The sequence below is a fragment of the Trichosurus vulpecula genome, chromosome 8 (assembly GCF_011100635.1).
Source record: "Trichosurus vulpecula isolate mTriVul1 chromosome 8, mTriVul1.pri, whole genome shotgun sequence".
Taxonomy (NCBI): Eukaryota; Metazoa; Chordata; class Mammalia; order Diprotodontia; family Phalangeridae; genus Trichosurus; species Trichosurus vulpecula.
The window spans coordinates 198014748-198042463 of record NC_050580.1 but is presented as its reverse complement, the minus strand read 5'-3'; the positions used below and the strand labels follow the sequence as shown (position 1 = coordinate 198042463).

Here is a 27716-nt window from a genome sequence, read left to right as displayed (position 1 = left end):
GTCTGTTTGAGAAATAGAACAACATTTTCAAGACTACAGGAGTTGGAAGCATTACACTAGCTCTACAGGATGGGCTAGACAGACCAATATGACACCAGAACAGTTCTCTACACAGACAACTCTCTGATTGTCAAAGGCCCACACCATTCCCTAGAGAGAGGATGGATGAGATGGTTAAAATCCCTGGGACCGCCAAGCTAATGTATTTCAACGAACTACTACAGGTTTTCCTTGCTTTAAGAAAATCCAATATTATGTAAACATCCAGATTGATGCAAATAGAAAAAAACAAACTTGGGTGATTCAGTAGGCTTCCTTGAAATAGAAAGCTCACCAAATAAATTTTAATTAAGATTCAATTTATTCACCTATCATTTGGGGGAACACACCATTAAGGAAACCAATGTATATAAGCACTCATACCCCTGTCTGTACAGTTCATCTGCTTTTCAGATTTTTTTTTTTTTGGCTTCATGACTGTGTCTCAGCTCTCAAAGAAAAACTTCCTGAGGTCAGACTTTTTGTAAACTGTTAGGAGAAAATGAGTGGCTAATAGTGGCTACAAGGAAGCATGAAGAATAAGATAGAATAACGATCCTTAAGAAAGTACGGCTAAATCTGGCCGTGGCTTTGTACACCAGATGTGAAGTTAGCAATTCTGATCAGAGCAGAGCAGAATGGAGCTCTGGGCCTAATAGCAGTTGTACCCAGGACCACCCTGTGTTCCCTGGCCTCTTCTCATTAGTCACGACTTATGGGAATAGCAACAGCTATCACCAATTAAATCTGGGAGGGATGAGATACTGGAGGAAACAGGGTAGCACATGGCAGATGTTTAGGTAGAATCAGGTAGCTCTTTTCATATACCAAATTATAGTGGGATATCTAGAGAGCAAGACAAGTATGCCTCCATCCTACCCTACTTGGTTATTTCTTCCTCCAGTTCAGTAGTTTTTATTAGTTTGGTCCCACCTCCCGTTGAAGTTGCTATGCATATATTTGTTTTATAGCAGTTTCTTTCCTGAGAGAGCAGGGTCTTAGAAGACAGTGGAACTGGAGGATCTTTGGCAGTACTGCTGCTATCACAGGGATCAATTCAGATTGGGCAAAGGAAATGGAGAACTGTTAATGAGTCTTACAGCCTCTTAAGGTAGTCCAAGTGGGCAAGAGAAATTTACATTAGAGACTGCTGCTTCTCTTTTCTTACAGGCTCATTAGGAGAGATCCAGATGTGATCATCAGCTTTAATGCTACTGGGATATTTGGGGAATAAATGAAAGGAAAAAAGGATGATCTCTCTAAAACCTTATGATTACTGAGTAGGCAATGGAGAACATGGCTTGTGGTACAAGTTACTGATTAGGCTAGTTCCCTTTCCTATAACCTCTTGGAGGGGGTAGGGGTGGAAGTGGTGAATATTAACAGCAAACAAACCAGAAATCAGCCAAGTAAGGCTTCTTCAGCTATCAATGGGCTGTAATCTACTGATTAAGGACCCCTGATTTAGACTCTTGGAGAATATCCTAATCACTGATGCAAGGCAGGTGGTAGGACTGCAAAGTGGTTCCAAATGGATTCCAAGGACCATGATGTGACTTCCTATAGAGTCTCCCTTTTTATCTCCAAAACTTAACAATGTAAGAATTTTGGCTTCATATTATTCCATTTCTTCCTTAGTTCAGATTTGGTGCTGCTGGAAGCAAAAATATAATTGATGGATTCATAGGAGAGGTCCCACATCTGTGTCTGGGTCAAACCGAATGTCTCAGCAGCTAGCTGGTACTCTTGAGAAAGGTGTGTTGCAAAAACACCCTTATCATCAGTCTGCCGATGTAAACCCAGAAAGTTTCCGAATTAGAGTTCTAAGAGAATGAGGCAATGACTATCCCCCTTTAATATGTGATCGATTTTCCTATGGTAGCATCAAGTAGTTTCTTGTTTTCCCCCTATTTTGTGTACACAGGAATACGTTTATCCAGGGTTTACGTTTTCTGGTCCCCAAAGCCCTCTTTTCATACTCACCTATGAGAAGGTAAAAGAGAGGTAGTATGGTAATGGTGTGAAAACACTGAACTAGGAATCAGAAATCTTGGTTCTAGTTCCAAGTTTAAGTGATCTATGGCAAGTCATTTAACCTCTCTTAGACTCACCCATGAAGGAGTGAGCTGTCCTAGCACTCTGTAAAATGTGAAATGATATACAAATGTCAAGTGTTGTTATCATTAATGAGTAATGATATTTGTAGTGCCCTTTGAGACCCCAGTGAGAAGGGTCAATGTAAAGCTTTCTTAGCACGAAAACTATATTAGTTGCAAAACTGAGGCCATCATTCAAACTAATCTGAAATTTCAGTTTTGAAATACGTTTTCAGTTGCCCCTTTTAGGAGAGACTTTTGTGGCTGCTGGAGCTATAAATCATGGTGCATAAATAAATGTTCATCATAGTTGTGTGTAGCACTACTCCCTGGGCCCCAGGATTAGGGATAGAGCAGAAGAATAGTGCATTTCTCACTTATAACTTCTCTACCATCTTTCCCAAGTCAGTTACTTCCCTGGTTCTTTTCTGTGAAGCCAAGAGCTATTCACCCTGGTCTTATGCAATTCTTCCTGCCAGACCAGCAACTCAACCAATTGTTTAAGCAACACTGTGAGGCCTCTAAGGTAGGTAATTCAGTTATTAATGCTATATTTAGTTTACTACAAAAGCAGAAAGAAAAAGGGATCAGAATATTTTAAGCAAAGCATCTTACTTACACATATTACAGAAGGGTGGGCTATGCCATACCAGAAACCAAAGTGATGTTGATCATAAGAAGGTACCGTCTGACTTTTGATGTTTGAAGTTAAGCAGAGTTCTAAGTGAAAAAACAAAACAACAAAACAAAACACTATGATAAAACCACAGAAAGGAAGTTAATCCACACTATGTTCTATAGGAAGATAAATCAATTGTTTTTACATTTACATTGCATGAAATAGTATTTGATAATTTAAAAATTTTTATTTAGTAAATACAATTATGTGCATTTGTAGTTCACTAGAGGAACAAAACTTTTTTCATCAAATTGTAGCATATTATAGCATATATATAGCATATTATATATATATATATATATATAGCATATTATATATATATAAAATAATTAACATTCCTTTCCCATGTTCTCTCTTTCCCCCAAAATTCACCTCCATAGATGGAAACCCATTCCATGTGGGATTTCCTCTTCCCTTACCAGACACAGGGTCAGCATTATAATGTATAACAGTATAGGGAATGGTCTTGGCAGCCCATCAGATGTGGTAGGGATTGTGGGGGTGTGAGGGGGAGAGTCTTTTAGTCTAAGGTATCCAGCCTAATTCCAGCCTTATTGCAGAAGCTCAGATGAAGCCTTGAAAATACAGCACTGAGTGGAAACTGCAACATAAGGAGACTAGGACAGAATCAGGTTAAGCAAAGCTCTGAACTTTTTCTGTGGTCCTACAGGAAACCTACATTCATTCATTTATTTATTTATCCATACAAACATTCACCTACTGTTTTTAAGCAAAGTAAGTAATCTCAAAGGCTAATTTATATTATCACCAAATTCCTATCACAAAATACTAAATTTTCCTTGGTGAAATTTTTATGGACTAAGCTCTATACTTCATGTTGAGAAATTTATCAAAATGAGAAATAACAGTCTATTTCATCTACCTCCCAGGCTTATGCACAAATGACCACTTTGAGAATCCTTGTTTCCAAATGTGGGCTCTTTAAGAGCAGGGCCTGTCTTTTGCCTTTTTTTGTATACCTAATGCTTAGCACAATGCCTGGCATATAGTAGGCACTTAATAAATGTACACTGACTGAATAACTATTCTTATTTGTAAGCAAAGGGAAGCCAAGAGCACTCTGGTAAACCCCAGGTGATCATATTCTCTAGCCATAACACAGGTCCAGGCCACAGTGCTCTAGGATAGGTTTATATCTTGCCAATCCTTCCTTTACTGAGGCAAGTTCTAGAGAGCTGGGAAGTTGGGGGTGGAAAGACTCCCTCCATGTGTTAAAAGATATTTGCAATTTGTTTTTGTCCAAATAACTTCCAGACCTAAAAGTGTGGAAAAATAGAAGTATGCACTGGCTAGCAGACACCTGAAATATTTGTGATTTTTCCTGAATTTGTAGGTTTTTTAAATAAATATTGCATTTTTTTTCCTAACAAACATTCTTGTTTTTTGTTCACTCATTTCAGTCATGTCCAACTCTTCATGACACCATTTAGGGTTTTCTTGGCAAAGATACTGAGGCAAATAGGGTTAAGTGACTTGCCCAGGGTCACACAGCTAATAAGTGTCTGAGGCCAGATCTGAACTCAGGAAGATGAGTCTTTCTGACTCCAGACCTGGTACTCTATCCACTGTACAACCTAGCTGCATCCAACAAATGGCATTATAAGCTTTTATTTTACAGCATTAAATGAGTCATTATTTTTATCTTTTGTTTTTTAAGTGTTGCCTTAGAGTGGTGCCTTTCAAAGTATGGGTTACAAGCTGTGTGGGGAGAAGTGGAAGGGTTCTCAGTGACCTGGACCTCACCTAATGGTATACGGTGCTGTTTAACAAACTCCACCAGATCCAGTGACCCTCCTACACACGAACTGAGAAATGTCCCATGGCCAATTCTGTCAGGAGGCAGCCCCAAGAGAACTTGGGTCTCTTTTTCTTGGTTTGGTATCTAAAAATGATACATATAAATATATGTAGGTTTAAAAAAAAAGCCTGATTCAGTGGGTCTTAGCTTTTTTTGGGGGCTATCATTGCTAACTATGTGGCTCTGAGCTGTTGATGGATAGCAGGAATTCACACTTCACCTTGTTTTCTTCTGATGAATCTTTTTCACTCTCGTTTTTTACCCAGTGGATTCCTCTAGACCTCATTTCATTAATGTTTTGTTTTGGCAAAGTTAGCTATGTCCCACAGTCATAGTAAGAGTTGCAAAAGTATCTCTGCATTAAAGGCTGTTGCTTTTATTTTTAGAAAGCCCAGGTTAATATTAAAAGTGTTTTAAATGTTTTATAAGCAATGGAAAAAAGTAGGAATAAAAATAGGAATCTCAAAGTGAACAGATTTTGGGGAAAGAAGTACATATATGGACTAGAGATAACTCAGGGAGAAGAATACATTCTTCTGTTATGTCCATACATAGTCTTTGTAGTTTAAACTTAGTCAAGCTGCTTGCCCTTGACGCTGGGGGCAAAAAAAATTTCCCTGGTAGTTCACACAAAATAGTAGGTTTACCAATGTATTTTTGATACTGGCCCATTAGCATCTCAGTTGCCTTAGTTTTTCTATCTGTAAAATGGGGAGTAGTCCTTGCCTACCTTACACTTATATCACTAGAAAAAAAGAATGGATTTCTTAACCAAATGAACATTATTTGAAGATGAAAATCAATCTTTGCTATTCAAGTTTTGGGAGCATACATTATTTAGAACTGTAACTAGTCATTTTGGGGGCGGGGGGAGAAGGAGACAGATAGGAAGAGAAGAGAGACTGGTAGTATGGACAACCAGAGAGACCTAGAGGTGCCAGAGGAAAAATCATGGATCTCAACTCTCCCAGGATGGAAGCGTTTCCTCTGGCTAATTTTTATCTTGTTGGTGCTTTGGGTCATAGCACTATATACCAGGTATAGTATTGCCATTGCCAGATGTTTGGCAACTGAGAAGTGACTCCTCATCTCCTTGCTTGCCACATACATGATAAACAGTCTTTTTCCTTGTCCCCTCCCACTTCCATGTCACTTCAAATACCTCTTGTGAAATACCCACTGAAATGTCATGCCTTGGGCCAAGTGAGACTACTATGCTTTTTTTTGTCCTCAACACAGGGAGACACTCAATGCTTTCAATAACAAAGATGACTGGAAGTTCTTGCTTATTTTTCTAATTAGGTTATTTTGAATATTGTGATTAGGAATTGGAATGTGACTGAACACTGACCCTCAAAATCCAAAATAAGAACACTGCCCTAAAGAAGTCATATATAAATTGCAAGTTTGTCTTAATTTATATCTCCTCCAAAGTCTACCTTTCTCCTTTCAAAATAATTTTCAAAACTGCATTTTCTTCTAGCCATTTCTTGATTATTTCTAATTGTATACTTTCCCTATGTGACAGTGGAGGAAGGATTATTCTTCTTTGAGACTATTACTATTTACCTCTGAAAGATGCAATGCCAGTTTCAGACCTGCTTTTTTTGCTTCCAAAAGAGGTTCCAAGAAGTCTTTCCCATGTCCTGCCTTAAAGAGACAAGTTAAAATAAGGCTTCATGAGACTTATGAATAAACTGGGGACATTAGCTCTGCTATTTGATAAATGCTCTAACAAGCTGGGAGGAGACAGTGGTCAAGATCAGGTAGGCACAATTTTGGTTACTAATAGGGATCATAGAGTGCTAAGCGTGATGTCAACAATATCTTAAAGGAGTTTTAAGCTGAAAGTGACCCTAGAGATGATCACATCCTCTATTCTAGAATCCTCTCCCCTTTTATGCTCTTGCTACTCATGATTTGCTAAATCCTAACCCTCAAATACCCCCATTCCTACTGATGTGCTGCTCAACAGTGCTGCAGGATGCCACATTAACTGGGTTCAATACAAATTTGTTAACTAATCTCTCCTTTTACTCTTCACTATCTTGTTCCCCAGAGCAAGTGTTCCAAATCTCCTTCTCCTCAAGCCACTCATACTACCCCATCCCTACAACCTTTCAATGGAAGAGCCCACCTCTTAATTCACTGGGAAAGAAGGTCCCTGCCCTCTCCTCCTCAAAACCCCCTTGACATCATCCACCATTATTACTTTCTTTACCACATTATATTGAAGAGGTGGCTATACTCACCAAGGCCAATCCTTGTACCCTTGATCCTATTCCTTTCTATCTTTGACAGACTAGCCTTGTAATCACCTCCCACCCCTCTAACCTGCAGTTTCTACCTGTTCCTGGTTCCTTCCTGGCTTCTCACAATTATACCCGCTCTTCTATATCCTTAATATACCTCCTCTAGATTCTGTCATCCCCACAGGATCCTAAATCTCTTCCCTCTCACAGCCAAACTCTTAAGAAAAGCTGTCTATATCCCAGCATTGCCTCTCCTCTCACTGCTTAATCTCTTGCAATCTGGTTTCCAACCTCACCACTCCAATGAAACAGCTCTCTAAAGTTACCAATGATCTCTTAATTGCTAAATCCAGTCGCCTTTTCACAATCTTGATCATTCTTAACCCCTCTACAGCTTTTGATGATGTTGCCCACCCTCTCCTCCTGGATACATACCTTAGATTTTTGTGACACTGCTGTCTCTTGGTTCTCTTCCAGTTTGGTCACACTTCAGTCACCTCTGCTTGATCATTATACATGTCTAGCCCCCAACTATGGATGTATTCCAAAGTTCTGTTGTGGGTCCACTTCTCTTTTCTGTTTACTTTCTATTTTGGTTATCTCATTGGCTTCCATGAATTCGATAATCATCTCTATGCAGGTAACTTCCAGATCTCTCATCTATAACTCTATAGTCTTTCTCATGAGGTCCAGTTCCACATTGCCACTTCCAAATATATGCATGTCAAACTCAATACATAAAAAAATAACTTCCTCTTCCTAATTTCCTCATTGAGGACATTACCATTCTTTTGGTCAACTAGGCTGGCAATCTGAGTCATCCTACTCAGCACTTCGTTTTTCAACACCCTCAAATCTAAATCAGTTACCAATCTTGTTGATTCTACCTCTACATCTTTCACATCTACCCCCATTTACCACTTCACCCTCACTAACTACAGCTACCCTGAGGTCCTCAACACCTTTCATTTGGCTTGCAGCAGTAGCCTTCTAATTGGTCTTCCTATCCTAAGTCTCTCTTTTCTCCAATCTTCCACAGAGCTGCCCAAATGGTACTCCTAAAGCCCACATCTGATGACATTATTCTTCTGCCCTCAAAGGTCTAGTGTTTTACATCTAGGATAGAATACAAATTTCTGTCTGGCATTTAAAACACTTCACAATACAAATCCAGCTTACTCCTCTGAATTTATTACACAATTACTCCTTCACACTTTCCACGTTCCAGTCAAAAGAGCCTTTCAGTTCCCAAACACAACATTCCAGTTCCTACTTCTGTACCTCTGTGGAGGCTCCCCATGGTTGGAATGAAGGCCCTCCTTCTCTCCACCTCTTAGAATCCCTAGCTTCCTTCAAGCTCAGCCTGAGTGCCTCTCCCCACCAATTACCTTTTCTATTTACTTCTATGTGTATATGTAGCTTTCCCTGGCAAAATGCAAACCCCTTGAGGGCAGGGATTTTTATTTTTGTGTCTGTATTCTCAGAATCTGTCACAAAGCCTGGGACATAATAAATACTTACTGAGTGCTTGCTGATTGACTGATCTAATAGAAGGCCCTCATTTTGTAAAAGAAAGATCTCTGGTCCAGTGAGGTTAAATCTTGTCCAAGGTAACTGAATTTATGATAGAGCTAAGACCATAACCCAGGTCTTCTGTCTCTAAGTTCAGTTCTTTCTACCAGATAATGCTAACAGTAACTTTGGGATGCTGACCAGTCTCTGCTGCAGAAATGGCGAGTAGAATGACACCTACCAAACAGATCTGCCTAAATTTCAAGACTCTTCGTGGCTGCTCAGGTCATCCTTTTCTACCAAATGGATGAATGAAGACAATGAGAGAACTTCTCAGGTTCAGAGAATCCTCTGGGAGGACATGAAGTCATAGGATGGATCTATTTCTTGAAGTTGTCTAGTCAGTAGTAAAAAATGTAGGGCTCTTATAAATTCTGATCATCTGAGTCATGTTTTGAAAATGATGTATTTACAGTCAGGTACTTTTTCAATTAAAATATCTTGCCCTGTAATAACAAAAGAGTGACTACTTCTAGGAAAAACTTACAGAGGGGTCTCCGCTCAAGTCAAGGCCAAGGACAGTATCCTCAGAGGAAAGGCTGAATTCTCTGGCAAGTTTAACCGTCTCTTTTGCTACTGAAGGTCCACCTCTTCTGTCTATTGCTATTAAATATCTGTAATACAGGGGAACAGTTGACAGTAAACAAATATATAGCCAAAGAGGGAAAACAGGACCATCAGCATAAGGACTACAGATATGCACGCACGCGCGTGCGCATGTGTGTGTGTGTGTGTGTGTATGTATGTTAAACGAATAATATGACTTTAATCAAAGCAATGCTTAGCCAGACGATATGGGAAATACAAAAGCCAATTATATTCTAGGAATACTTATTACACAGCATGTCACAATACGTTCAATATTCCTGTTGGGGAATGAGTTCATGATCTTATTTTTAAAATAAGTTTTATTGAAGCTTTTTACTACTACATGACATGACAGTCATTCCCATATATGCCCAACACATAGACCTGACCTTCCTTTGTAAGAAAGAAAAACTCCCCACGTAACATTCTGTACCCATATTTGCCCACCTCTTTTTCGAGAGGGAAATATGCTTCATTATTTCTTTTCCTGGAGCAATGACACAGTTCAGTTTCTGTTTAGTATAGGTTTTATTTACATCAGTATTGTAATTTTATACATGGTTTTAATTCATTCTGCATCAAGTCATTTAAGTTCTTTCAGTTTCTTACAGCACAATACTATACCATTATGTCCAGATACCAGTCTGTTTAGCCATTCCCCCATTGTGTTTTTGGTGGCACGAAAAGAAGAGGTGACCATTTTAACTTTAATAGTAGATGGAGACAATCTCCTCATAGTCCATAAAAGGGGTAGCTCTGTGCACTCCCTGAGCTACACTGTTTCATTTGGATGTGTGAGCTAAAGCATGAAAAAAGGCAGAACCAGAGAACATGCTAAGTAAGTCATCTACTCCAGCTCCCTCATTTTGCAAAAGGAAACTGAGGCCCAGAGGTGAAATGCCCGTGTTCTGACAGGTAGTAGTGGCAGACTCAACATCTGAACCCAGCTTCTCATTCAAAATACTGTACTTGCTCCACTGCCCCACTCTGCCTCTAAGGACAAGGTTCTTTGCTGCTGCTAACATTGAAAATGATTTCAAAATTTGTAGGCAGAAAACAATATATTTCACTACTAAAAGGCCTAAAGCTACAAATAAAAACCAATCACACCTGAGACTCGGCTGTAAAATGTCATGCTCTTGTTTTTTGTAGTAAAAGGTATAATGTTTCTTACCTCACCTCGATATCCAAATTTTCTTGTTTAGACTGTTTTATGCCTTCTAGGACAGCTTCCACATAAGATTTTTTTGTCATACCTAGGAAGGGCACATGCAAACACTCACGTGAACTTGAGTAAAATATCACCATAAACAGAAACATTCCTGTGCAAACATTTTCATGTGAGGAAAAGAGGGAAAGATGAGCTAAAGCACTATCCTTTTTTAAAAGTAACCTCTTTTAAAATTTCAAGTATTTGTTTCTTTTCTTGGTAGGGAAAAGAAGATACCAGTCTCCCATACTCAAAGTCTATCCCCTAGGTCAGCAGTAAAAATTAACATTCCCGGATACCCAAATCTTTAACCTCTGGTGAGTTAGTCCTCCCTTAGTAGCCTCCTTTTGAATGTCCTCCCCACGCTGGAAAAAGCCCCTACAGACTGCTAATTAGCATCATTCCTCCTGTTCCTTTTTAAGGAAAAGTTCTGTGTATATTTCAACGTTTATTCTAAAGTTCAAAAAATATAAATGAGGATTCTTCATCTTCCCCCTCACTACTTGCTTCAACTACTAAATAATCTTGGCAATAATTTAAAAACAATTACCCGCCAAAAATTTTACTGGCTTATAAATGTCAATAGCAAAGCTGATAGTAGTGGAAATTCTTTAGCTCTTCATTTATAGTTAGTGGCTTCTGTAGAAGAGTACCCTCAACTCTCCAGACTACATCCAAATCATACATAGTCTCCACTAAAAAGACAGAGAGAGAGAAAGAAAGAAAGAGAAAGAGAGAGAGAGAAAGAGAGAGAGAGAGTGTGTGTGTGTGTGTGTGCTGGTCACATTCCAGAAGTTATTAAAATATTTCACTTGATTTCAACTTAATTTTTGTCTGCCAAGAAATTTTTCCATCATTAAAATTCAAGAAACATTAAAGACATGTGCAAATCACTGTATTAGGTAAAAGATAAGAAAAACTCTTGCTCTGATGGAGCTTTTTATATTGGCAGATGCACTAAAACATGTATGTGTGTATATATATATATATATATATATACATGCATATATAAACACAAGCATATATACATACACACATATAATTTGAGGGGGGTGGTGCAGAAATCAGTAAAAAGTGTCATAGTGGAGGAGGGGGCACTTAAGATGAGTCTTAAAAAGGCAGAGGCAAGAGGAGTTATAAATTCCAATCACAGGGGACAGTCTGGAAGAAGGCACGGGTACAAATGACAGAATGCTAAGTCATGTGATAGGTATTAAGCTGAAACATCGAGCACATGAAGGGAAAGGAGAGGAAACGAGCTCGGAAAGGTAGATTTGTGCCACGTGTTAGAGGGCTTTAAATGCCCCAGAGTCAAGAAGAAGAGTGAAAGAGTGAGCTAGGCAAGCCTTAGCACCCCCTAAGTTAGTTCTGCTAGCTGTGTGGAGGAAGAAACTGTATGCAAGGAGTCCAATTAGGACACTCGTGCAATAGTCCCAGCGAGAGCTGATGGCTGTGTAAAGCTGGGTAGTGAACCTATGAATAGAGAGATAGGGAAGATTGTGGAGGGAGAACAGACAGCACTGACTGGATATGAGGGAAGAGTCCAGATGACCCCAAGGCTGAAATCCTGGGTTACTCAGTAGGGGCCACTACAGGCAACAACATGGTTTCCATTTTGCTGCTACAAAGTACCATCTGGATCCTCTTTGGTAGAAAAGTCTCATTTAGTGTCCTCTGCGTAATGGCCAGGGAACAGTTATCACTTTCAGGAAGGCAATAAAGCCAAAGAGGCAAAACCACATGGAAGTACTCTTACTATATAGCATAAAAAATAAAAGAGCTGCAAAAGAGGCATAAAAGTAGTAATGTAATTTTAAAAGCCTTTTCTGCAGGGCTGTCTTTACTGTTTGACTTTTTGTAGTCCAAAGTGGAAGTGATGATATGTAGACATAGATGGGTCTGTACCTGAATTTCCTATCTTTGTGTGATCCTAAGTCCCTCATTACTAGGATCTGCACAAAGAGCTGCAGAACCGGACTGTTCACTCTAGAAACACACATTAAATCACCTCCAAACGAAGCATCAAACAAGGTATCAACAAATGTTTACTGAGTGCCTACTGCATGCTTAGAACTGAGCTTGGTGCAGGGAAATACAGAAGCAGTCTAAGCTGTGATCAGTCTTTCAGCAAGTTTACAATCTGGCTAGAGAGAGGAGACGCATGAAACAACTAGAGGACAGTACGACAACAGAAAAGTAATTGCTAAATAATCCCATTTATGAACTTAATGCGGAAAAAATGGGAAGTGGTAAGTTGTATTAATTAGGCATATATGAGGTACCTTAATTAAGGTATGTAGGCAGCTAGGTGGTACAGTGGATAGAATACTTGGCCTGGAGTAAGGAAGAGCTGAGTTCAAATTTGACTTTATACATTTACTAGCTGTGTGATGCTGGGCAAGTCACTAAACCCTATTTGTCTCCGTTTCCTCTTCTATAAAACAAACTAGAGAAGGAAATGGCAGACCACTTCAGTCTCTTTGCCAAGAAAACCCAAAATTTGGTCACAAAAAGTTAGACACAACTGAAAAACAGCTGAACAACAACAAATTAAGGTATAGATTAGAATCTACCTGTTGTATTTTCTTCTCTAGGTGTACTCCTCAGTTCTAGGTACTTGACACCATCATCAGCAAATTCTTTAATAACATCTTTTGTGACCTGGTAACATGGTATTATATAAAGTGAACCATCAATATGTAATGGGTAAATGCTGAAGTAACAGAAGTGATCATTTAAAGAAAAAACTATTACTCTAAAATGTATGAAATTCTGCAAGATGGTTTCAAAATTTATACCTGCTCTGCTCCCATCACCCATGCTAAATCAAATTCATAAGTGAATCTTCTGACTATATCTTTTACTTCTCCTTTAGCTATTTTTTAAAAAAAGATTCTAAAAAAAATCATTGAAAGCTTGTTAGCAATGCTAGTAAAGAATTTAGTGAAGGTAGATTTTGAAATTAAGGAGACAAGGTTAGATAATTACTGACAGTTTAAAGCCATGACTTAAGTATAGTGTGATGGAGTATAACCAAATCTGATGATGGCCAGATACTCAAAATATATTTATCTTCTCAGCAATACATGTTATCATTTTGTTTTGTCAAGGAACTTGAAAAATAGTAAAACTGGAAAAATAAAGGTCTTTTTATTTCACTTATTTCCTCAACATTAAGGGATACCAGAGACTTTGTGATTTATTTGATAGTCATGTCATCTTATTATTAAATTTCCTTCTAAATCTAAAATGAGAAGTCTGTTTTGGTCATCTGTAAGGATTAAATAAAATGTGTTCTGTTAATTTTGTCGTTTAGTTCTAAAATCTAGATGACGACATATGTCTTTAAACCCCATTCTTCCCTTCCTTTGATTACGTAATATTTGTTGAAATTTGTACTTTTAATGGCCCTAATTATGCCCTCACTTATCACTAATCCCCTCTGCCATTAAATATGTCTGGGCAAAATTCAGCCCTGAAGAATTCTACTAATGCATGTTATTCTTTCTAAAGAACCTTGAGTCATGGCTTTAAATGAAATGAAATTTATTTAAAATTAAGTTAAATTTATTACCTTCTCTTTCTCCCTTTGAGGAAGATATTACGACTCTAATGAATGAAGCTTTGTCAGAAGAGAGCCTTTAAAGCTGCTCTTTGTCCTATCAAGTAAAATGCTTCTTTAATAATCAGTGAATGTGTAGATGGCGGCTGGAAAGCAGGGACTTGCATGAGCTCCCCAACAGGTACCTCCAAAAACCTATAAAAATGGCTCTGAACAAATTCTAGAACTGCAGAACCCACAAAATAGTAGAGGGAAGCAGGGCTCCAGCCCAGGACAGCCTGGATGGTCACGGGGCAAGGTCTATCGCAGGAACCTGGGAGTGGAGCGGAACAGAGCCCAGAGTGTAAGCCATGTGGACCAATAAGACCAGGAATGGGGTGGAACAGGCCCTAGCACCCTGAATCAGTGAGCTGTGGCAGTTACCTGACTTCTCAACCCACAAACACCAAAGACCACAGACAAGGTTAGTGGGAAAAGCTGTGGGGGACAGAGTGAAAGGAGTTCCCAGTTCTGCCACCCTCGGGGGCTGCAGGGGTGGTGCAGCTAGAGAACTATAGCTGCAGTTGCTTCTGGCCCCAGGCCCACCTGGTGGGATGAATTAAGTGGTGGATCAGAGAAGGAGTGCAGAGCCTGATTAAGATCTGAGTCCAGTCAGGTCTGGGTTGGTGGTTTTTGGGGGAGGAGGAGCACTGGTGTGGCAGAGCTGGCTGTGTAGAAATAGCTCTGAAAACAACAGCACATTCCCTCAAGCTTGGGACAAAGTACTCTCTACTCTACAAGTAGTCATACCCTGACAAAAAACTAAAGGGTCAAGTAGCTGGTTGGGAACACGAACAGGCAGCAAAAACGGACTCAGATTCAGACTTTAGAATCTTTTTTTGGTGACAAAGAAGACCAAAACACACAGCCAGAAGAAGTCAAAAAAGTCAAAGAGCCTACATCAAAAGCTTCCAAGAAAAACATGAACTGGTCTCAGGCCATGGAAGAGCTTAAAAAGGATTTTGAAAAGCAAGTAAGAGAAGTAGAGGAAACAACTGCAAAGAGAAATGAGAGGGATGTGAGAAAACCATGAAAAACAAGTCAATGACTTGCTAAAGGAAACCCAAAAAAATACTGAAGAAAACAACACCTTAAAAAAGAGATTAACTCAAATGGCAAAAGAGCTCCAAAAAGTGAATGAGGAGAAGAATGCCTTGAAAGGTAGAATTAGCCAAATGGAAAAGGAGGTCCAAAAGACCACTGAAGAAAATACTACCTTAAAAATTAGACTGGAGCAAGTGGAAGCTGGTGACTTGATGAGAAATCAAGATACTACAAAACAGAACCAAAGGAATGAAAAAATGGAAGATAATGTGAAATATCTCATTGGAAAAACCACTGACCTGGAAAATAGATCCAGAAAAGATAAATTAAAAATTATTGGACTACCTGAAAGCCACGATCAAAAAAAGAGCCTAGATATCATCTTTCAAGAAATTATCAAGGAGAACTGCCCTGATATTCTAGAGCCAGAGGGTAAAATAGAAATTGAAAGAATCCACCAATTGCTTCCTGAAAAAGATCCCAAAAGAAAACTCCTAGGAATATTGTTGCCAAATTCCAGAGCTCCCAGATCAAGGAGAAAATACTGCAAGCAGCTAGTAAGAAACAATTTGAGTATTGTGGAAACACAATCAGAATGACACAAGATCTAGCAGTTGCTACATTAAGGGATCGAAGGGCATGGAATACAATATTCCAGAGGTCAATGGAGCTAGGATTAAAACCAAGAATCACCTACCCAGCAAAACTGAGTATCATGCTCCAAGGCAAAATATAGACTTTCAATAAAAAAGAGGACTTTCAAGCTTTCTCAGTGAAAAGACCAGAGCTGAACAGAAAATTTGACTTTCAAACATAAGAATCAAGAGATGCATGAAAAGGTAAACAAGAAAGAGAAATCACAAGGAATTTACTAAAGTTGAACTGTTTTGTTTACATTCCTAAATGTAAAGATGATGTGTATGATTCATGAGACCTCACTATTAGGGTAGCTGAAGGAAATATACATATATCTATAGACAGAGGACAGAGGGTGAGTTGAATATGAAGGGATGATATCTAAAAAAAATAAAATCAAATTAAGGGATGAGAGAGGAATATATTGAGAGGCAGAAAGGGAGAGATAGAATGGGGTGAATTATCTCACATAAAAGTGGCAAGAAAAAGCAATTCATTGGAAGGGAAGAAGGGGCAGGTGAGGGAGAATGAGTGAATCTTCCTCTCATTGGATTTGACCTGAGGAGGGAATAACATACACACTCAATTGGGTATCTTACCCCACAGGAAAGGAGGAGGAAGAAGATAAAAAAGGGGGGGGAACAATAGAAGGGAGGGCAGATAGGGAGAAGAAGTAATCAAAGCAAACACTTTTGAAAAGGGACAAGGTCAAGGGAGAAAACTGAATAAAAGGGGATAAGATAGGAAGGAGGGAAATATAGTTAGTCTTTCACAACATGAGTATTGTGGAAGGGTTTTACATAATGATACGCATGTGGCCTATGCTGAATTGCTTGCCTTCTTAGGGAGAGTGGGTGGGGAGGGAAGAGGGGAGAGAAAGTTTCAAAAGCAGATCTTTAAAAAAAAAGAGTTGCTTCTGCATGTAACTGGGAAATAAGATATACAGGCAATGGGGCATAGAAATCTATCTTGCCCTACAAGAAAGTAAGGGGAAAGGGAATGGGTGGGGGGAGTGGGGTGACAGAAGGGAGGGCTGACTGGGGAACGAGGCAATCAGAATATATGCCATCTTGGAGTAGGGTGGGGGTAGTGTAGAAATGGGGAGAAAATTTGTAACTCAAAATCTTGTGGAAATCAATGCTTAAAACTAAAAATATTAAATAATAAAATATAAAAAAAACTTAAAAAAAAGAAGACTAAGATGTTTTCCCCCCACCACTTGCATAAGAGACTATAAGTAATGCCATAGCGGTCAGTCACACTGTTGTGCTTCTTACACTGTGGATTGCGAGTAGAAAGAGTATAAGAAGCCCTGGTCTACAGAACCCAGTTTTCAGTGGTATCAAGGAGTCATACATAAATTTATCTAAGCCATTTTTAAACCTGCCTTTTCTCTGCAACTTCCACTTGATGTGGTTACATCTGGAGGCAAATTCTACATGTTACAGGAAAGCTCCAGCTACAGAAAATGTTCCAGAGAATATTAGGCTATAGCTGGAAACACGGGAACAGATTTCACTTCAAAAAAGGTATCTGTTTTGCCCTACTTGTTAAGACAGACTTAAGACTAAATCTCTCTCTGATTAATCTTTAAAAAGCATTGACCTTTATGTATTAAGTTCCTAGGCAACTGACTTATATTGGTTTTGACAAGGGATCTTACTGAAAACAAAAAAGTCAAAATCTTCCACGAGACTCATGATGGCAAACAAAAAAAACAAGGTTTGAATTATTTAATAATGTAGAAATTCCTAAAAAGTCCCTTAATATCTTACCATTAATACATCTTCAGGGCTACTGGTAATCTGATGAATGAGCTGAAACATCTGAAAACATCTGCAACAAGATTCAGAATGAATTTTAAAATGTAAACACATTTATTATCTAACATCAAAAACTATCACCATAGAGAAAATGAAGCATTCATCTTTCACTGTAATAGTAAGGATAATATGCTATTTCTCTTAGCTAAAATAACCAGAATCTCTGTAACCAAAGTGGTTTTGCCATTCTACTTATAAGCTCAGAAAACATGAGAAAAACCACCGAAGTCCCTAACCAACCTCCTTATGCTTACTCTTTTAAAGTTCTTTTCTGTCCTTTATCAATCACAGTCATCTGATCATGGATTTTAAGATCTGGCTTTTTGGCTATTAGCTTCTTCATAGTAGCAGAACTAATGGATCCATTCAAGTGCGCATGAAGTTCCTAGAAAGAGACAATTATTAAGAATTTAAGTGCCAACAGTGTGAAGACAAATGTAATAATTAGGTGCTTCCACTATACTAGACAAACTGTCTATTTAGTCTATTTTCATTTAAAGACATGCTTTTTAAGGTTTTTATTTTACTAATGTAAAAAGCTTAAAAATGAGCAATTCTGCTTAGCAAATTTAATTTTATGAGAAAAGACAACACATTCATCAACATAATATTAATTTAAGAATTATGTTATCTGTCATTTAATTCTCACCACTTTGGGTAATTCCAAGTAAAACTTATTCTTCTGTGGCTGCTGCTGCTCTTCCATTGTCATCATGATTCTAATGGAGAAAAGATCTTCCTTCAAGCAAAAGAGATGTATCTGTAGATCCCAAACACTGCTATTCTTGTTGTGAACCGCAAAGTGTAATTCTATTCAGCATGTTCTATAGTCTGGAACCTCTCCCACATAGGCTTGCTTCCACAACCAGGTCAGGAAAGTGTATCACCTACATTTTCACAAAACATGAACATTTTCCAACTGATAAGACTACTTTAAGAACAGACCACATCTGAGTAATAGGATTCCATTAATCCACCCTTTAGGAAGCACAACAGTAATTAGGGGGTGTGTAGGGAAGGGGGAGGAACCTATCTTCAAGAAATGATTTTTAAGGGATCTAAGGTTTAAATACTTTTAAGTCTCTGTGCAGGCAAAAGAGGACTTTAATCCTAAATTTTAACACATTAGGCCCAGTACCCACATGTCCATACGATAAAGTTGGCAATTTTCTACTTTTTAAAACTGGCATATTCAACTTTGAATTTGTTAATTCGATCTGGATGAAAAAGGTACAGAAACACACATTATACACTCTCTTTTTGTCATACCATGTCACACCATACTATGTATGATACCTATCTACTTTCAGTTGAGGAAGCTTATAGAGTAAGGTTAAAATTTACTAAATTCCAAAGGAAATTCGTTATTATTCAAAACCATGGTAGTCTCTTTTTCCCTCTCCTAGTGCTATTATATTGCTAGTCTCACTCCAAAAATTTTAGATTTCATTCTTCATATCCAGGTTTAAGGGTTATTGGGGCCAGGCCTTATATCCTATATAATATTATTACTGACTCACATATTGTCCTTTCCCCACCTCTACCCAGTACTCATTCTTAAGATGAACAGAAGGCTTATTTCTATCTTTCTCCTTCCATGGATCAAAATAGTTCTTGAAACACATGATCTTTTTATAGTCTATGAGGGACAGAAAGAACCTGTTATGTTTAGACAAGGTGAGAATTAAAGTTGTAGAGACATTGAAATAAGGAGGGATCTCTCCAAATATTTAATACATTTTATACAGCCGACTAGTAAGAGGACTACAAATTTTCATAGGTTGACACGTATATTTTTAAAAATTGTCAATGATCAAATACCCTCCCTGCCTAAGCAAGTTGCTGGACTGGTTAAGACTCTAAGCTCCTTGAAGACAAGGACTATTTCATTTTTCCCTTTAGCACACAGCAGGCACTCAGTAAATGCCTAGCTGCTGATCCGTGCTGCTCCCAGTGCCATGCAACCACTGACTCCAGGATTCTGGGGCAGAGGTCAGAGGGATAAGGAAAACCTGGAAGGCAACCCTAGCTCTTTCTAAATTTCCAACAATGTTTCCTTAAGAACACAAACACAACCCCTATTTTGTTCTACTCTTATGCTACGGACTTTTTTTTTTTTGGTGTATATAGTACTTTAATTTATTTACTTTTCAGCATTGATTTTCACAAAAGTTTGAATTACAAATTTTTTCCCAATTTCTACTCCAAGATGGTGTATATTCTGGTTGCCCATTCCCCAGTCAGCCCTCCCATCTGTCACCCAACTCCCCTCTCATCCCCCTTTCCCTTCTTCTCTTGTAGGGCAAGATAAATTTCTATGCCCCATTGCCTGTGTATCTTATTTCCTAGTTGCATGAAAAAACTTTTTTTGTTGTTGTTGTCTTTGAACGTCTGTTTTTAAAAACTTTTAGAGTTCCAAATTCTCTCCCCTCTTGCCTCCCCACCCACTCTCCCTAAGAAGGCAAGCAATTCAACATAGGCCACATGCGTATCACTATGTAAAACCCTTCCACAATACTCATGTTGTGAAAGATTAACTATGTTTTGCTCCTTCCTAACCTATCACCCTTTATTGAATTTTCTCCCTTGATCCTGTCCCTTTTCAAAAGTGTTTGTTTTTGATTACCTCCTCCCCCTGTCTGCCCTCCCTTCTATCATCCCCCCTTTTTTATCTTCTTCCTTCTTCTTTCCTGTGGGGTAAGATACCCAATTGAGTGTGTATGGTATTCCCTCCTCAGGTCAAATCCAATGAGAGCAAGATTTCCTTATTCCCCCTCACCTGCCCCCTCTCCCCTTCCTACAGAACCACTTTTTCTTGCTACTTTTATGCGAGATAATTTACCCCATTCTATCTTTCCCTTTCTCCCTCTCTCTCATCCCTTAAATTGATTTTTTTTATATCATCCCTTCATATTCAACTCACCCTGTGCCCTTTGTGTGTGTGTGTGTATACCTACATAGATACACACACACGTGTATATGTATACACATATATATGCATATTCCTTTCAGCTACTATGATATTGAGGTCTCATGAATCATACACATCATCCTTCTATGTAGGAATGTAAACAAAATAGTTCAACTTTATTAAGTCCCTTATGATTTCTCTTTCTTGTTTACCTTTTTATGCTTCTCTTGATCGTTGTGTTTGAAAGTCAAATTTTCTATTCAGCTCTGGTCTTTTCACTGAGAAAGCTTGAAAGTCCTCTATTTTATTGAAAGTCCATATTTTGCCTTGCAGCATGATACTTATTTTTGCTGGGTAGGTGATTCTTGGTTTTAATCCTAGCTCCATTGACCTCCGGAATATCATACTCCAAGCCCTTCAGTCCCTTAATGTGGAAGCTGCCAGATCCTGTGTTATCCTGATCGTTTTTCCACAATATTCAAATTGTTTCTTTCTGGCTGCTTGCAGTATTTTCCCCTTGACCTGGGAACTCTGGAATTTGGCAACAATGTTCCTAGGAGTTTTCTTTTTGGGATCTACTTGAGGACATGATCTGTGGATTCTTTCAATTTCCATTTTACCCTCTGGCTCTAGAATATCAGGGCAATTCTCCTTGATAATTTCTAGAAAGATGATCTCTAGGCTCTTTTTTTGATCATGGCTTCCAGGTAGTCCAATAATTTTTATATTATCTCTCCTGGATCTGTTTTCTAGGTCAATGGTTTTTCCAATGAGATATTTGATATTGTCTTCCATTTTTTCACTCCTTTGGTTCTGTTTTATAATATCTTGATTTCTCATCAAGTCGCTAGCTTCCACTTGCTCCAATCTCATTTTTAAGGTAGTATTTTCTTCAGTGGTCTTTTGGACCTCCTTTTCCATTTGGCTAATTCTGCCTTTCAAGGCACTCTTCTCCTCATTGGCTTTTTGAAGCTCTTTTGACATTTGAGTTAGTCTATTTTTTAAAGTGTTGTTTTCTTCAATATTTTTTTCAGTATTTTTTTGGGTCTCCTTTAGCAAGTCATTGACTTGTTTTACATGGTTTTCTCACATCATTCTCATTTCTCGTCCCAATTTTTCCTCTACTTCTCTAACTTGCTTTTCCAACTCCTTTTTGAGCTCTTCCATGGCCTGAGACCAGTTCATGCTTTTTTTGGAGGCTTTTGGTGTAGGCTCTTGCACTTTGTTGACTTCTTCAGGCCTTATGTTTTGGTCTTGTCACCAAAGAAAGATTCCAAAGTCTGAGATTGAATCTGGGGTGAGTTTTCACTGCCTGGCCATGTTCCTAGCCAACTCACTTCACCCTTGAGTTTTTTGTCAGGGGTATGACTGCTTGTAGAGCAAAGAGTACTTTGTTCCAAGCTTGAGGGGATGCACTGTTGATTTCAGAGCCATTTCTATAGAGCCAGCTCTTCCACCCCAGCACTCCTCCTTCCTCAAGAACCACCAAACCGGACCTGACACAAATCTTCTGCAGGCTCTTCACTCTTGCTCTGATCCACCACTTAATTCCTCCCACCACGTGGGCCTGGGGCCGGAAGTAATTGCAGCTGTAGTTTTGTAGCTGCACCTCCCCCGCTGCCCCTGGGGCAGTGGCCGAACCTCAAACTCTGTCCCCCACAGCTTTTCCCACTAACCTTCTCTGTTGTCTTTGGTGTTTGTGGGTTGAGAAGTCTGGTAACTGCCACAACTCACTGATTCAGGGTGCTAGGGCCTGTTCTGCCCGGCTCCTGGTCTGGCTGGTCCTGCTGCCTCCCATGCTGAGCTTCGCTCCCCTCCACTCCGTGGGCGATAGACCTCATCCAGTGACCATCCAGGCTGTCCTGAGCTGGATCCCTGCTTCCCTCTGCTATTTTGTGGGTTCTGCAGTTCTAGAATTTGTTCAGAGCCATTTTTTATATGTTTTTGGAGGGATGTGGTGGGGAGCTCATGCAAGTCCCTGCTTTCCAGCCACCATCGCTACTGACTTTTTTGAGGATGGAACTGGAGGTGCCTCTCTCAACTTTCATCCAACATAACAGTCCTAAACATAAGGCTTTCTTCTTACAAGCTGCAAGGTATAGGGAGGATGGAGTGTGTACTAAGGTTCATAACAAAGTGTATCTTGGAGCTCCAAGGCACAAATTTCAGCTATATCTACTCTTCTCTTCCTTTTAAAAAAAATCTCCATGTCAGACGAGTCCCAGATCTGTATACGCAGTCCAAGTCTCTCTCCTAACCTCCAACCTTCAGGACATGTATCTCAATTGGATGGATGCCCCACAGCAGCTCAAACTCAACATGTCCAAACAGAACTCACTTTTCCCCTCAAAGCCCTTCTCCTTCCCCCAACTTCCCTATTCCTGTCAAGCATACCACCATCTTCCTAGTCAACCAGGCTCTCCATCTTGGTATCATTCTTAACTCCTCTCTTTATAGCACACATGTTGCAAAGTCTTGTCTTTCTTTCCTTCACTACATCTCTCATATCATCTCCTTCTCTCCATCCACACAACCATACCCCTAGTTCAGGTCCTCATCACCTCTCACCTGTACTATCACAACTGCCTTCTAACTGGTCTCTCCCTCCTCTCTCCTCACTCCAAGTCATCTTCCACTTAGATACAAGGTGGGTTTTCTAAAGCTCTGGTCTGACCAAGTCACCTCCTTCCTCATAGTTAGCTGTAGTGACTCCCTGTTACCTTCAGAATCAAATATCAAACATAAATACTATAATAATAAAAATATAAATAATCAAAATTTAAAAACAGAGAAAGAGTTCTTTGTTTGGCATTTAAAGTTCTTCATGACCTGGCCTCTTTCCACCTTTCCCAGCTGGCTTCTTAATATCTTACTTGTCTCCACATGCTCTATTCCAGCAACACTGGTCTACCTGTAGTTCCTTGAACTAAACACTCCAGCTAGCCTTTGTACCAGCTGTCCCCCAGGGCAGGAAATGCTATACCCCCATATCTTTATCTCTCTGTTTCCAAGACTTCTTTCAAGACTCAGCTCAAATACTACTTCCTGTCTGAGGCCTTTCCCAATCCTCCCAGATGCTAATACCTAAAACTCCTTCCCATCTATTCCACAAATATCTTGTACCTACCTAGTTGTTTCTAAGTAGTTTCCCCCATTTGAATGTGAGCTCCCAGAAAGAAAGGACTGTCCTTCTGCCTTTCTTTGTATCCCCAGTACTTAGCACAAAACATGAATATGTGCCTGGCATTCAATAAATGCTTTTTGACTTGACTTGTTACATCTTCTTAAACTCAAGAGAACCTAGCTTCCCCACATGTCCACCACTGGACTCTCCAGTATCAGGTCCTTCCTTCTCTCATACCATCTGACACACTGGGCCAGGAGAAGCTGGTAGACCCCTTGTTTCTTCCTTCCATTTCCAAGCCTACCTTCTGCAGCCACCATAAAGCAACTTCTCCTTTGAGCTATACTCCATCCATCTAAATCATTCTGTCTACATCAGGAGTGGGGAACCTATGGCCTACAAGTGAGGCCACATGTAGCTTCCTGGGTGCTTGGGTGTGGCCTTTGGTCCAAAGTTTTGAGTCTAAGTTTTATGGACCAAATCCTTTTATTAAAAGTCTAGATCCTTATTGCTGTAATCTACTGTCTTCCAGGTCTCTTTCCATCCTTTCTCACATTAAGTACCTGGCTTGTACCTGTCTACCCCAATGTTTGCCTTCATACTCAGGAACTTCAATAAGGTATGATGCCTCCCAGTTCAACCTCCTCGGCTCCCACAACCTGTATCTTTACTCCACAGATAAAGGCATGAGCAGTACCTCAGTTCTCACCACCAACCACTGTGAAACCCACATGATTCTAAACACCAAAATTCTCCACCTGAATTTTCTAACTTCCTTCCTCAAGCCACCTCAGCCTATTACTTGCGCTCTTGCTCCCTGCTCCTTTTTCTCGTTTCAGTCTCAACACTACATAGCTGACCACTTCAACTATACACTGTCTTCCATCCTTGAATCTCTTGCCTGCTTGCCTTACTGGAGCTCATGCCTTGCCAATGCCCAGCTCTTGGCTACCAAAACCATCTGCCTCCTCCACTTCTACTCCTGTGCTCCAGAACACACAACAGAGTTGACCTCTGATTCTCTACTGCTTTGCTGCAGACCCTGAGAAAAGGAGGGATCATCTTGGAAGAGCCAAACCCCACCACTTGTGTCTTTGATTTCATTGCCCTATATATCCTCCCAAAGGTTGCCCTTTGGATCTTGACCCTGTGATCATTCCTTCTAGCTCATCTTCACTCTCTCTCTCACTGCTTCCTTCCCAGGTACCTAAAAACAAGTTCAGATTGCTCCTTAAAGAAAAAAAATCCACTTTATGTGTCTCAACCATCCTCTTGGGGCACTATCCTATAATTTCTTCTCCCTTTGAAAGCCAAACTATTTTTAAAAATTACCATATATTTATTTATTGGGAGGCAATTGGGGTTAAGAGACTTGTCCAGGGTCACACAGCTATTAAGTGTTTAGACTGGATTTTGAACTCAGATTTTCCTGACTCCAGGGCCACTGCTCTATCCACTGTACCACTTAGCTGACCCCCCTCCTTTCCTTTTTTATTACTAAAACTTAAATGGACAATAATGATCCTTGAGTCATTTTTCAACATTTTGTTCATTGCTTCTGACCCCACATCAATTGGAACTGCATTCTCCAAGTTTCTCCTGTTAGGTGGTACAGTGGATAGAACAATGGGGCCCAGAGTCAGGAAGACCTGAGTTTAAATGCAGCCTCAGACACTCACTGCTGTGTGACTCTGGACAAGACACTTTAACCTCTGTTTGCTTCAGTTTCCTCAACTGTAAAATGGGGGTCAAAACAGTACTTACCTCACAGGACTGTTGTGAGGAACAAATGAGATATTTGCAAAGCAACTAGCACAAAGCCTTGCACATAGTAGGCGTTTAATAGATGCTTATCCCCCTACCCCCTTCCTTCAATCCTGTGTTAAATCTATTAGTCTTTCTTCCGCTCCTCACCTTACTTGACTTCTCAGCAGCTTCTTACATTGTTCCTCATGCTTTCTCTCTTGGTTTTCATGACACTACTCTCTCCAAGTTCTCTTCCAATTTAACTGCCCTTTTTCAGTTTTCTTTTTCAGATCATTTGGCTTCTAAGCATGGATGACCCTCAAATATCTGTTCTGGAGCTTCTTTTCTCTAATCCCCTGAATTCCACTTCCATATTGCCAAATGACTGCCAGACATCTCAGTGACCCCTTAAACTAAGCACATGCAAAATAAAACTCATCTCACCAACATCCACCTTCTGTCCAAACTTACTTACTTCTGTTTGATGGCACCACCATCCTTCTAGTCACAGAGGTCTGCAACCTCAGAACGATCCCTGACCTCTCTCCCTCAACCACCAGAGCCAGTCAGCTGCTATGTCTATTTTACCTCCACAAGATGTCTCATACACATTTCCCTTCCTTTCTCCCACAACCACCGATCCAGTTCAGGCTGCCATCGTCTCTTGCCTGAACTCTTACAACAGGTTCTCCCTGATTCCTGTCTCACCCCCTCTACAATCCATCTTCCACTCGGCTGCCAAGTTAATATTCCTAAGACATAGATCTAATCACATAATTTCCTTGTTAAAAACTCTGTAGTGGTTCCCTATCTTTAGAACAAAATACAAACTCCTTGGCAGTTAAAGTCCAATACAGCACAGCTCCAGCCTTGCTTTCCAAGCTCCCACTAATACTTCTTTTGGCTTGTAGATGTCTACACGTCTTTCAAACTTTTGTGATTATCTGTTCCCTGTGCTCAGCAAGCCATCTCCTGCTTCCATGTCTTCACCCAGGCTATTCCGTCTAGAATCCAATACATCATCACTTGGGCTTCTTAGAATCCTTAGGATCCCTAAAGGCTCAACTCAAGTGCCAACTCCTAGGTGAAGCCTTTCCTTCTTCCTTCAGTTGTTAACTCTCCAACCTCCAACGACTCTGTATCTACTTATACATAGAGACACTATATTTCACCCAGTAGAATATAAGCTCTCCGAAGATAAGGACTGATTTGGTTTTTGTCTTTGCGTCCTCGGGGTCTAGCACAATGCCTTGAATGTAGTAGATACTTAATGTTTATTTAAGAATTTCTTTCTTTTCCCCTCTTTTTTTTTTTAATTTTAATCACAGTATCTCTCACTCTTTATGTCACAACGTAACAAGAACTCACTAGTCTTAGTCACTGGTATGTCAAGACCAGTGAGTTTTACCCTATTTCTGGTTTCTTTCTTTTACTGAATATTACCCACATGCTCTCTGCCTCTCCTATCAAGCCAGGTCCATCCTTCCATTACCCTGAACGCTCTCCCTTCTCACCTCAAGTTCATCTTCCCTGAAGACTCTGCCCAAAATCCACCTTCTTCAGGTGGCCTTTCTCAGTCCCCTATCAGCGACTAGTGTGTTCCCTCAGATTTCTTTCTGTCTTCTACGCATACATCGTGTTTATAGATAGTTCTTAGAGTGTTCTCCCCCTCATGTAAGCTCCTTCATTACCAGGATTACATTGTGCACAGTAACAGCAATACTGTACGATGATCAACTGTGAAGGGCTTAACTATTCTCAGCAACACAATGATGCAAGATAATTCCAAAGTATTTATGATGAAAAATATTATCTACATCCAGAGAAAGAATGGAGTCTGAATGAAGATCGAAATATACTTTTTTAAACTTAATTTTTCTTGGGGTTTTTTTGTCTGTTTTTCTTTTTTTCATGGCTCTTAACGGAAACATTTTGCATGACTGTTACATACATAATCTATATTAAATTGCTTGCCTTTCCAAGGAGGGGGAGGGGATGGAGAGAATTTGGAACTTAAAATTTCAAAAAACTAATATTAAAAATTGTTTTTACACACGAGAAACTTTCTTTCAAAAAAGAAGGTAAGCTCCTTGAGGGCAGGGACTGTTTCTTGGTCTTTTAAAAAATAATCCCCAGCGCTTAGCAGTGTCCTAGTAAGCACTTAATGTTTGATTGACAGACTCCCTTACCCTGTTGCCTACCCCAACTTTCTGCTGACCGCAGTCTGTCAACTCTAAGTTCCATATCGGCTTTACATCACACTCGAGACACCTAAATTCGCTCCTCCTGACCGCTCTCTATTCTATCCAAAAGGCCCGAGCAGCTGAATCGACTTTGCTCCAATAGTGGACACCCCTGAGTTGTTCCCACAGTCCATCCAACCACAGGGCCCAAAAGGAGGCGAGCATCCGATCTTCATGAACCTACCTCTTAAAAACTTCACACCTTTCCAAACATAACGAGGAGAAACCGGTTTTCCTTCTTAATCCTAAAGATATATGAAAAAGTAGTTTAAGCTACAAGGCTGCCGCCAGCCTCCAAGCGGATGTTGTTAAGATCCTTAACAAGACCCTCCC

General features: G+C 39.7%; 1 protein-coding gene across 1 annotated transcript; it reads right to left on the bottom strand.

The window, feature by feature from the left end:
* Positions 1–302: 302 nt before the first annotated feature.
* ADAL (adenosine deaminase like) lies at positions 303–27705 on the bottom strand. The gene is made up of 11 exons (XM_036736873.1): positions 27568–27705; positions 18009–18246; positions 17614–17744; positions 17312–17372; positions 12829–12916; positions 10220–10301; positions 8945–9071; positions 6203–6283; positions 4579–4717; positions 2755–2855; positions 303–1824 (listed from the first exon to the last, which is right to left on the bottom strand). The coding sequence occupies exons 2-11, from the start codon at positions 18072–18074 to the stop codon at positions 1630–1632; spliced, it is 1071 nt and encodes a 356-aa protein (XP_036592768.1). The 5' UTR covers positions 18075–18246; positions 27568–27705; the 3' UTR covers positions 303–1629.
* Between the last annotated feature and the right edge of the window lie 11 nt (positions 27706–27716).